Source organism: Scyliorhinus torazame, chromosome 15 (genome assembly GCF_047496885.1).
Source record: "Scyliorhinus torazame isolate Kashiwa2021f chromosome 15, sScyTor2.1, whole genome shotgun sequence".
In the NCBI taxonomy this organism is placed as follows: Eukaryota; Metazoa; Chordata; class Chondrichthyes; order Carcharhiniformes; family Scyliorhinidae; genus Scyliorhinus; species Scyliorhinus torazame.
The window spans coordinates 15,848,628-15,861,257 of record NC_092721.1 but is presented as its reverse complement, the minus strand read 5'-3'; the positions used below and the strand labels follow the sequence as shown (position 1 = coordinate 15,861,257).

The following is a 12,630-nucleotide window of genomic DNA, read 5'->3' as shown; positions in this document are numbered from 1 at the left end:
AGACACTAATCCCTGGCCTCCAGATATCCCCCCCCCCCACCCTGATTGAGGGTCTTCAGCCCTCATGAGGCTGGGAACCATGCGTTTATCAGCCTGGCATCTCACGGGGCCCCACCCATGGCCATCACAGTCACCCCCTGCGCTGACCCTGTAGATTTAGCTGCTCCCACCCACTTTCCAGCTGCCACTCTGGAAGGCTAATCCCTCACCGGTGATATCACCACAAGCCCGGCAAAGAGGACATGGGAAACATTGTCTGCAAACCAGTCGCCAGCCCCCTTTAAACCTAGAGGATCAGTTACTGGGCAAATTTCCAAGGAGGTTTTTTTGTCCCCAATAGTCTGTCGTATTGATTTCTGGGAATGACATCGCTCTTCCACCAGAGTTACGGCAGATGTACGGGAGAACCTCTGCCAGAAGCACTGTTTCTTAATGCCTGCTATCAGGCAGAAAACATGCACATCTTCAAGGAGCTGCAGTTCTCAAGAGGTTAAACAGTCCTGTGTTCACTCGCGATAAAGGACATAAAGCTTACATTTTATATTCCCCCCCTCCTCCCCAAGAGTGTGAGAGCACAGCGTTGGGTTTTAGAATTAGGCATTTCCAGCCTGTCAGAGTAAATCAATTGCTTATCAGTGCTGTGCTGCCTGAAAGAATTCCATTCGGGTTACATTGGCGGCTTCGGATAAAAAAAGAAGCGAACCGCTATTCAGCAAAGGATGCTGCTTTTATCCAAATCCACTGCACATTCCTTTCTGGGGTGTTCAGAACTGTTAGAGTCTGGAGGTTCGAAGAATGGCGTTTTGTTTTCTGAATCTCTTCCTTTGAAAAGGATAAAATTGAAGATAGTTAGAGAAACAGTGGTTTGTGTTTTTGGTCTTTAAAACTAAAGGTTAGAGCTACTTTCCAGCGTGCGGAACAATGGGATGCATTGTGGCATTCATTACTGCGTTAGTGCCTCGAATCCAATGAATCAGTCCCATTATTGAAGCTACCACCTTCACTTTGCAAAGCTGAAAATTAAATTTAAACGGTGCGGGAATTGTGTGGAATAAATTGGATTTGGCGTTGCACCAGGCAGACTTACCCATTCTGACCTTGTAATCCCTGAGAAACCCCCAGTCGACACAATGTACCCACCTCTGCTAGTCCATTAAAGGGGTCAGCACTTTTCCTGAACTGTACAAAGATTGCGGTGAAGGTGAGATTAGGTTACAACATGGGACTGGAAGGAAAATGCAGGGTTCAACCCTGATGTTTTACTTGCCAAGATATTTGTAACCTATTACCGCACGCGGTACTTGGGGCCAGCTAACTTTCCAGCTTCTGACACATATCTCGTTCCACAGTGAAGGAAATACAGCAGCTAAATCGGCTAGCAGTGACCCATCATTGCCCTGACAATGTGGCCTTGAGCTTGTCAGGCACCAGGAATTCACAGTTTTAAAACTCAGACAAAATTGTTTTCCCCTTTCATTCAGGTTGAGGTTCAATTTGTGATTTGATTGTTGAATTGAGTGCGGAAGAGGCGATACAAAGGCCACAGCCTGTTGCGGTTCTGCTGAAAGTGACACAGGCCCTCACGGAGCCAGGTGACATAGGAAAATAGATGCAGCCCGGAGGAAGCCAAGGTCACATTTGGAGTCTTTCAGAGAATTTTCTCCTGTGCGCCAACTTATTGTAAGGACAGTAATACCTGAGTTTCAAATGAAGGTTGTTCAGAGCACTTCGAAGTATAGAAGCGGAGGCCATTGTCTGTGTGACAGCACACAAGGAGGGCTTGTAGTTCGACAGTGCAGGGTCAAGTAGAATTTGATCAAATTTGAAGTAAGTGACTCCAATTACCCCCATGGTTTCCATATAATTTAGATACAAATTAGGGTTGAGTACCAGAACTGCAGATTTAAGGTGACTGCACAAAAGGGTCAATGGCAACATGAGGAGAAGTTATTTTTACACAGCAAGTGGTTTGGATCTGAAATGCACTGTCTGATAGCATTGTGGAGGCAGATTCGAACCTGGCTGTCAAGAGGGATTGATAAATAAGGGAAAGAGGGAAAGAAAAGGAAATTGCAGGACTGCAGGGGAAAGGCAGGGGTTCGGTAAGTTGCTCTTACAGGGAGCCAGCACGAATATGATGGGCCGAGTGGCCTCATTCTGTACTGTAATCCTTCCATGATTCTATTACTCTGCGGTTTCGCGAAGAACATTGCCAGCCATCACTGATTAAAGCGTCTTTTTTTTAACCATAATTCTGTTTTCAACCTTTTTAATCACACTTCACCAAGTTTCCCACAGTGTGCTGTCTCAGGCACTGAAACTTCAAAAATAAACATTGACATCCAATTTGTTAATTGTTGGAAAGAATCCTCTTCCCTGTCACAATTTCTGTTGCTGTCAATGCCCACATTTTTGTTGACCCTTTAACAGTTCATGCATTGCTGTCCAAATGGATGTGACTGATTTGTTCTCTTCCTTCTGCCATGAGGAAATTGCATGCACTAAAACAATGGTGAAAAACGGAATAAATTGCTGGTCGCTGACAAAGCTGTGCGTTGCACTGAAGTGAGCCATCACACCTCCGGCATTTGTTGTGTACACTTTTGTCAGTGATATAAATAATTCTCGGACACTGTGTTTGAGTGCCCCTCCTACATGCCCCTCACATATTTTCAAAAGCAATAAGTGATTCTGAGATTGAAGCTGTCATTTTGGATGATTGATTTGCATGGCGGAGCTTTAGACCTGGCCTTCAATCCCTTGCTGTCTTATTAGGCTTCTGTTTATTGAATTGCCTATGTGTATCCATCTATGCTGAAAGCCATTTATGGAGGGATTTTCCATGCACCCCTCCAATGATAATAGTTAAACAAGAGCGCAACCAACCTGGAAATCCCTCTTTGCGTTTCTCTCTCTCTGCTCCTTTAAGATGGTCTTTAAAACATACACCTTTTACAAAGCTTTTAAAGTCCCCCTAACTAATATCTCCTCCAGTGTTTCAGTTGATCAGCACCTTGGGAAAGGTTACTCTGTCAACAGCACGACAGAAATGCGCGATGTAGATGTGGCCGGGAATTCTCCGGCCATTTGCTGGCGGCGGGATTCTCTGCGCCCCCCCCCCCCCCCCCACCCCCGGCAGCACACCCGGGGTTTCCCGGCGGCATGGGGCGGCTTCAATGGGAAAACCCATTGACAGCGGCGGGAGCAGAGAATGCCACCACTAGAGAACGGCGCGCTGCCTCCTGCTGTCGAGAAACATGCGTCTGGGAGGGAGGAGGATCCCACCTGTGATCTGTAGGCAGTCGATAACAGCTATCAGGGCTTTGTTTGTATAATCCTAGAACACCTATAGTTTGCCTCTGTTTGGGAATAGTCTTCTTTCCTCTGACTTGAGCCTTAATTGATGTACATTTTACTTTGCGTGTTTGGACACATTACTACATTCAAGGCACCATAGAAACGTATGTGGCTCTTCCATCATTACACACACTTGGATGAAACAAGATTGAGAGGAGAAACATATATTATGAAATATTTGAATATAGAATTGCATTTTTGGTAAATCCTTTCTCTCTGGTGTGGGAGCTTATTATAGACGGAATTGGCACCAAATGATTCTGTAATCCTGGTTGGGGGGGAGGGGGTGTGGGTGACTGAAAAAGACCCACAATAATTTGTCCTAAATTGGGGGGGCTGGTAAAGCAAAGAAGAGCATTAACTTCCATGTTCTTTGCCCTTCTTTCTAGTCTCAGCGCCGGGTTACATTTCATCTGCCCGACGGCTCCCAGGAAAGCTGCAGTGATAGTGGTTTAGGAGAGCACGAACCAGTAAGTGGTGGCACGCTGATCTCACACCCTCTCCCTCTGGTTCAGCCGCAGGACGAGTTCTACGAGCAGGCTTCCCCAGACAAGAGGACCGAGGCCGACGGCAACTCTGATCCAAATTCTAGTAAGTGACCACCTTTTTCCGTTTCGCCTTTCCAGATGTGGCTGTTGTAAACTGGAAATGTACGCGCAACCTTGCTTTGTGCCAAATTGACTTTCGGAGCAAGCCAACAGCACACCCTCCCCCCATCTGCCCGCCGTCCGTCAAGGGTCCCACTTTCAAACTTCTGTTTCTGAACACCTTCCTGCTTCCTTTTTGATTCTGAATGTGCCCATGAGCAATGTGTGGAGCTGCTGCAGATTTTATTGATTGCTACACAATATTATTACATCTTTGTTCCTGCACAGCACTAAGGCGGGGGTGGGGTGCTGTTGGGCGGGGGTGGGGTGCTGTCGGGCAGGGGAGGGTGCATTTGATGTTTTACTACCAAAACCTATAAAGAGGGTGAAATCTCTCCTCCAACTAAAAAATTTAAGCGGCGAATGCCTGCTTTTTTCTCGAGTTAACAACTCGTGCCATCTCGTTCTCGGAAATCGGACAGTTTGGACCTGTGTATTCCTGGGATTTGATTACCGGGTCAGTAAGCAGGGAGAAAAGCAGGCAAAGCCCTAATCACTGTTATACGAGGAACTTCACTTCTGCATCCTCCCAATATTCACATCATTTTACACTCGGTACTCTACTCCAGGTTTATATGTTGTGTGTTTGCCTTCCTTTTGAGCTGTGCCACATTACAGCAACAAAAGAGTGCCAATAAATAATTTGGGCTATTTCTACTATTTGGGAAGGCACATTGACTTTTGGATACCACTTGACACTGATTGATGACTTCTTTTATACTGACACCATTGACTGTCAAGATGATCTACTTGCATTGTTAAATTTTCATGTTGAATTGGCTTTTGCAAGGGGCGTCATCTTTTGGATACTTACTCTGGCCTAAGTATGATGGAGCAGTTAGGAGTCCTGTTTTGGTGCTGCTTTCAACATATTCACAATTGGTCAGTAAGTTATCAGCATGGAATGATCCACTGGTCTGATCTTTATCTCTGTCACCCGGCTCCTATCAGAAGTGCATGTGGGTTAGTTCTGTTAATGCTATTGGTTCCCAGTGATGCAATTGGGTCCCAATGATGTCATGAGATCCCAGTGATGTCATTCGGTTCCAGTGATACCATTGGATTCCAGTGATGTCATGAGTTCAAATGTTGTAATGGTTCCCAGTGATGTCATTTGTTCCAGTGATGCCATTTGTCCAGTGATGCCATTTGTCCCAGTGATATCATTGACCACAGTGATATTATTGGTCCTGATATCATTGATTCCCATGATGTCATTGGTCCAGTGATGTAATTGGTCCCTGTGATATTATTGGTTCCCGTGATGTTGTTGGTCCAAGTGATATCATTGACCACAGTAATATTATTGGTCCTGATATCATTGGTCCCAGTGATGTCATTGGTCCCAGTGATGTAATTGGTCCCAGTGATGTAATTGGACCCAGCGATGTCATTGGTCTAGTGATGTCATTGGTCCCTGTGATATTATTGGTTCCTGTGCTGCTATTGGTCCCATTGACATCATGAGTTCCAGTGGCACATTGAGTTCCAGTGATGTCATCAGTCTGGGAGACATCAGGACCTGGCTGAGGATTGGGGGGGGGGAGGGTGGGGGGGTGGACATCATTGGAATTTCCATCAGATGTGACGAGGATTATGGGGCAAAAAGATGCCGATGCGGGAATTTTTTTTGTTGCTTTCAAATGTTATTTTTCTCTTTGCATTGTTTAACCAAGTGGAGTTTAAATGCGTGTGCTGAACATTTCAGAATGTATTGGCTGAGTAAGACTAGAAATTCCATGGAAGTGTTGTCTTTCGTTAAAGTAAACTGTGTGGCATTTGTGACATGTGGCATTATAGTAACTGCAAAAGTAAATAAAGAGCACACTTTAGAGAGAAATAGTTTGTTCATAACAGTGCACCAAGTGCAAGGGATTGCACTGCATGAGTGAGTGAGCAAGATAGACCTTGACGTGCCATTTATTTCTGTTTAAACCACTGTTCCCCAATTTGTATCCTGTCCGTAAAATATGTTTCAATTTTTTTTGACAGCTTAAGTGAGCCTTCCATCATTTTCCAGCACTAACATAATTGTGAGAGGTTGAAGAGTGAGGCTGAGAAACACTGGGTGTTGCTGGTGAAACGAGGAGAGAGATTGTTCCTTAAAATTCACAAAGAAAATAAGACTTTTCATGATAATGTGTTTAAATATTCAGAGACCGTAACGTGGTTTATGTAAAATGAAGACAGCCCCATCATGAACATTGGAGGTGGGAGGGCGATAATGACAAATGATTGGGTTCAGTGACAAACTGCAGAGTGTGAGATGTGCATTAAGTGATGGGGAAGGGCTCTCTTCAGATTATTTCCTCTAACCAAGGGTTGGATGCAATGTTGTGCCAATCACATCCACATAAGAATGCAGCAAATAGGAGGAGGTCACTCAGTCAGGAAGTTCATGGCTGATCTAAGGTGCCCTTAGCTCCATTTTCCTGCCTGTCCCCCATAACTCTTAATCCCATTGTGGATCAAAATACTATCGAACTCTGCCTTGAATATATTTAGTGAACCAGGCTTGCTGGTCAAGAGAACTGCAAACAATTTCCGTTTGTGGGAAGAAATTCCTCCTCATATACTAACTATGCAAGACCGCACCTGGAGTATTGCGCGCAGTTTTGGTCCCCTTATTTGGGGAAAGATGTAGTGGCATTGGAAGTAGTTAAGAGGAGGTTCACTAGATTGATTCCAGAGATGAGAGGATTGTTGTATGAGGAGAGATTGAATGGCTTAGGCCTATACTCCCTTTTTAGAAGAAAGAATTTCGAAAAATGAGATCTAATTGAGGTATACATGATGCTAAAAGGTATGGACAAATGCTCCTCTTGTGGAGCATTCTAAAATGGGAGGTCTTAGAATAAGAGGTAGCAAATTTAAGACAGATTTGAGGAGAAACTACGGGCGGGATTCTCCAATCTCGCGCAGAGTGTCCACGCCATCGTAAACGCTGTCGCGTTTTATGATGGCGTGAAGGGGCCGCTCCCACGACTAATTCTGGCCCGTCCAGGGGGCCAGCACGGCGCTGGAATGTATCGTGTCGCTCCAGCTGCAGATCCTGGCGCGGACTGTGCGCCCTGGGATCCGCGCATGCGCAGTTGCACTGGCGCCAATGAGGACATGCGCAGTGGCACCGGCACCAACGCGCGCATGTGCAGTGGCCTCCTTCAACGTGCCGGCCCCGACGCAACATGGCGCAGGACTATAGGGGCCGGCACGTAGGAAAGGAGGTTCCCAGCCACAGAGGCCGGCCCTCCGATCGGTGGGCCCTGATGGCGGGCCAGGCCACATCGGAGGCCCCCCCTCGGGTCGGACCCCTCTCCCCCCCAAAGGCCGCCACCCGACCCTTACACGCCGAGGTCCCGCCGGCCCTGAGCAGGTTAGAACGGCGCCGGCGGGACTCGGCTCCTTTCTTATGGCCGCTCGGCCCATCTGGGCCGGAGAACCGGTGGGCCGGCCGTGAAGAGCGGCCCGCGACCGGCGCCGCGCCAACCACGCTGGTGTGGGGTCGGAGAATCCCCCCCCTACTTTTCCCAAAGGATTGTGAATCTGTGGATTTAGCTACCCCAGACTGCGATGGATGTAGATTCAGTGAGTACATTTAAGGAGGAGTTAGACAGATTTTTAATTGGTAATAAAATGAAATGAAAATGAAATTGCCACAAGTAGGCTTCAAATGAAGTTACTGTGAAAAGCCCCTAGTCGCCACATTCCGCGCCTGTTCGGGGAGGCTGTTACGGGAATTGAACCGTGCTGCTGGCCTGCCTTGGTCTGTTTTCAAAGCCAGGGTTGAAGGGTTATGGAGAATGGGCAGAACGGTGGAGTTGAGGCCAGGATGGGATCAGCCATGATCACATTGAGCGTGTTAGGCTCGGGAGGCTAAATTGCCGACTCCTGCTCCTAGGTTATGTGCTCTAGGGAGGAGATGTTCTGGCTGATTTTGCAATCCAGCTCTTGGTCTGTAGCATTGTAGGTAACAGATGAGGAACATATCAGCCATGATAGAATGGCGGAACAGACTCGATGGGCCGAAGAACATAATTCTGCTGCTATATCTTATGAGCTTATTGTAGCGCACAAAGACTCACGAGAGACGAATAGAGATGAAGTCGATGAGGTTTTATTAAGCGTGACTTGTTCCCCGCAGTACAGCAACAGACTGGCCTGCGGGGGAGAACTCCTGGTTCTTATACTCCGCCTTCAGGGCGGAGCTAGAGGTCAACAGCCAACCAGGACCCGGGATCTGTCAGCCAATGACATCACGGCTTCACAGTCCCACATGACCCCTAATGCATACTACCACACTTATGAACTCATCTCCATCTTAAATGGGAAACCCCTTATTTTGAAACTATGTCCCCTCGTTCTACATTCCCCCACAAGGGGAGACATCCTTTCAGCATCTACCTTGTCAAGTCCCCTCAGAATCTTATGTGTTTCAATAAGGTCACCTCTCATTCTTCTAAACTCCAATGAGAATAGATCCAAGCTGCTGAAACTTCCCTCACGAGCAATAGCCTGATTGTGATGAGTTTTGGTTGGTAATTATGGGATGATACTTGTTAAGCAATCTGGATATTCTGAGATGAATGGCCACAAGTTTGCATCATCAGGAGATTGCCATGGAAATGTCACACATCTTGCTGATGTCCGCCTCCACAGCCATTTACTTCTTGCTCTGGGATCATCTGCTTCTCTCATCGTTCCAGACGGAGTATTTCACGCCGGAGTCAACGGGCGTCTTGGGCCAGCGATTCTGTAGCCCACAGGGGTCCAGCACGGCGCCGGAGTGCTCCGCGCTGCTCCGGCTGCCGTACGTGGTCCTGCACTGCGGGCCGCGCGTCCGTGCAAGCGTGCGGCGGCCGGAAACAGGCCTGCGCCTGCGCGCGGCGGCCGCTTCCGCGCCGGCGCCGCACAACATGGCGGAGCAAAACAGCTTGCCGGCGTGGAAGAAGGTAGCCCCCCCCCCCCCCCCCAGATCGCGCGCGCCCACCAATCGGTGGCCCCCGATCACGGGCCTGGCCTTCGTAGAGGCCCCCCCCAGAGACTGATCCCCCTGCCCCCCACCAGGACGGCCACTGCAGCCGCGACGCCTAGCTCCCTCCGGGGGGAACCATACGTGGACCACGGCGGCAGGATCTCAGCCGGTCGACTGCGGAGAATCGCCACAGTGGCCTCTTTCGATGGCCCCGACTGGGGCCGATTTTCCAGTCGCCGGAGAATCTCGTCCAGGCGTCGGACCCGATTGCAGGTCAGACGGCCCATTCTCTACCATTTTGGCAGGGAGACTCGGAGAATCCCGGCCCATGTTTTCAGCGGGGTAACATTCCCTATCTACACCAAACAAAGCCGATGGTACTCTCATCAGCTGGGGAGAGCTACCAGGATATGCCCACTGGTCTACACTACCAGCTGTTTAGAAGCATAAGTGAGAACTCAGGGCAGTGTGGGGCATCAGTAAATATTACCCACATTCAAAACTGGAGTGTACGGCTGGTACTGACTCAATGATACTATCCATGTCGCAGAGAATTTGGCTTCATTTTTAACAACAACCTTTATCATTAATAATAATAAAACCACATAATGAAACTCCACTCCACATTCAGTAACGTCTGGACCCAACCTGAAAGAGTTTGATGCTGACACTGCGTCATATCCGAAACACTTTCCAATTTAACAAATAGCAGATGGAGTATAATGTGGGAAAATGTGAACTTTTCCACTTTGTCAGGAAGATTCGAAAAGCAGTACGTCACTTAAATGGAGAGAGATTGCAAAACCTGGCGGTACAGAGGGATCTAGGTATCCTATTTGCCACATGAACCACAAAATGTTAGTATGCAGATGCAGCAAGTGGCTAGGATGGCAAATGGAATGTTGGAAATGGAATAGAAAAGTTGATAAGGTTTACTGCAGCTGGATAGAACCTTGGTTAGACCACTCCTGGAATGCTGCGTACAGTTTTGGTCTCCTTATTTGAGACAGGGTATAATTGCATCAGAAGCAGGGGCGGGATTCTCCGACCCCCCCCCGCCGTGGGGGCACTCCTTCCTTCCGCGCCTGCCCCTGTAGGGCTCCGCCATCGCTGGCACGGAGAAGAGAAATCCCCGCGCATGTGCCAAAACACGCCGGTGGTTCCGTGCATGGACCAGATCACGCCGGCCCTTTGGGCATGCGTGAACTCGCGCAGTCCCTTCGACGCCGGCTAGAGCGCCACCTACCCCTCTGGCGTCCACCTCGGCCCCGAGACAGGTGAGAATTCCTCACCTTGGGGGCCCATTGACGCCGGAGTCGTTGGCACCGGTTTTCCCGCCGGCGTGGGGACTTAGTCCCCGGAAAGGCGAATCCCTGCCATAAGGTCCAAGGGAATTTGATACGAATGTACCAAGAGGATGTTTCCACTTGTGGGGGGGAGACCAGAACTAATGGGAATAGTTTAAGTATAAGGGGCTGGATTCTCCGCAGCCCAGTGCCGAAATCGCGTTCGGCGCCGGGGCGAGAATCTGTTTTGACCCCAATATTGGGAGCGGCGCAGATTTTTGTGTTCTCCGCTCCCTGAAAAGCGGCGTACTCCTATGTGCAGATTAACCACGGCCCCAAGCCAATGCCTGAGGCCCGCCCACAATGCTCCGTCCCCGACTGGCCGAGTTTCTGACAGCGTGGGCTACATGTGCTCACACCATCCGGGAGCCTCGCGTTGTGGCTGCGGACTCAGCCCAACGCCACCACAGTTGGTGGAGGGCCAATCTGCGGGCAGGGGTGGGGGGGGGGGTTTCATTCAGAGCTGGCGGCACTGTGGATGGGCGGTCCCGGGCGCGCGAGCGGCCAAAGGGGGGCACTTCATTTGTGGTCCAGGTCAGCGAGCTGAGTCCGCCATGAAGCACGGCGTGGCCGCTGCAGGCTGCCGCCATGCGCTTGCACGGCCACGGAACCGGAAGTGCGGGGACCCGTATCGGCAGCTCGAGCTGTACGCTGCCTCCCTGCTAGCCCCCAGCAAAACGGGGAATCGGTGGCCGTTTTGCGCCAGTTGTTCTGCCGTAAAAGTCCACCGTTCCCACGCCGGCGTGAGGACTTAGTCTCCAAAACAGAAAATCCAGCCCAAGGTGTCTCCCTTTTCAGATGGCGAGAAGAAGATCTTTCTTTCCCTCAGATAATCATTAGTCTGTGGATTTCTATTCCGCGGAAAGCAGTGGAGGCTGGGTCATTGAATTTATTCAAGGCTGAGTTCAACAGATTTTTGATGGACAAGGAAGCAAAGGGTTTGGGGGGGGCAGACAGGAAAATGGAGTTGAGATGCAATCAGATTGACCATGATCTTATTGAACAGTGGTGCCGGCTGGAAGGGCTGTGTGGCCTACTCATGATGCCATGTCCTATGATCTGACATCCCCAGTACACCACTGAAGCAATAATTTTGTGGGCGAGACATCAATGCGCTCGAACACACTATCAACATGGTTTGGCAGTGCGGGAACACACCAGAATGATGGAATGGGATTCTGGAAACCGATTTCGGGCTGGAAACAGAAAAAGATCTGAGAACTATGGGTGCTGTTAGATGATGGTGTGAATCATAGAATCATAGAATTTACAGAGCAGAAGGAGGCCATTCGGCCCATCGAGTCTGCACCAGCTCTTGGAAAGAGCACCCTACCTAACGTCCACACCTCCACCCTATCCCCATAACCCAGTAACCCCACCCAACATTAAGGGCAATTTTGGACACTAAGGGCAATTTATCACGGCCAATCCACCTAACCCGCACATCTTTGGAATGTGGGAGGAAACCGGAGCACCCGGAGGAAACCCACGCAGACACGGGGAGACCGTGCAGACTCCGCACAGACAGTGACCCAAGCCGGGAATCGAACCTGGGACCCCGGAGCTGTGAAGCAATTGTGCTATCCACAATGCTACCGTGCTGCCCAAAGCGGGGCCTGAAAGTGGGGACTGGGAACAGGATACGTTAATCAAATGCATCTCGTGCTCTCTTGCAAAGTTGTTTGGTAATTTAATTTTGTTGATTGATTAAACACTTAAAGTTATCATAAGCAACACTAAAATTGCTTCTTTTGAATCCCTCATTATTATTTTAATTGAGTTGTTAACTCATTTAAAATTAATTGTTTAAGGTGAACATTAAAATAATGAAGAGACAAACTTTGTATCAGCCGTTAAGTATGTGATAACATCACTGTCAGTAATTCCTGGATTGAAAAGTCTCCAACAGTGTTTCTTGTTTGACCCTTGCATGTGGTGAAACTCTTAAGGTATTGAAACTGTTTTCTGTTTTGCAGTGTTCATGTCTTCATCACCTCATAACTTGTACAGAGTCTCTACAGGTACCTGTAACATATTTGTAGCATGATTTGTTTTGATATGAGAAATATGAACTGAGCCCATCTCAAAGGCTTTGCGTCACTTCATAAGTACCCAAAGAAGCCTCTTGCCATGTTAAAAAATCCTCAAAGTGCTGGTTCGGGTTAGAGAACGTATTTCCTAGTTTTAAAATGGTTTTCAATGCAGGTTTGTAAGTAATGATCTGGCACATTTACCTCTTCCCCCTACCCTGCCCCATGTATTACAAATGCTCACTCTGTTCCCCGGTGTCTTCCTCAGTCGTTTAACG

At 48.6% G+C, this 12,630-nt stretch overlaps 1 protein-coding gene across 8 annotated transcripts in view; it reads left to right on the top strand.

The window, feature by feature from the left end:
* The window catches only part of LOC140391534 (protocadherin-9), an 864,147-nt gene that overhangs the window by 509,289 nt on the left and 342,228 nt on the right, over nt 1–12,630 (top strand). For 3 of the 8 annotated variants that reach the window (XM_072476116.1, XM_072476114.1, XM_072476113.1), the window contains 2 exons: nt 3,747–3,948; nt 12,299–12,343. In XM_072476116.1, coding sequence (XP_072332217.1) covers nt 3,747–3,948; nt 12,299–12,343 — 247 coding nt within the window. The remainder of the gene's footprint in view (nt 1–3,746; nt 3,949–12,298; nt 12,344–12,630) is intronic. The other 5 variants (XM_072476120.1, XM_072476118.1, XM_072476119.1 and 2 more) reach the window with 3 other exon arrangements.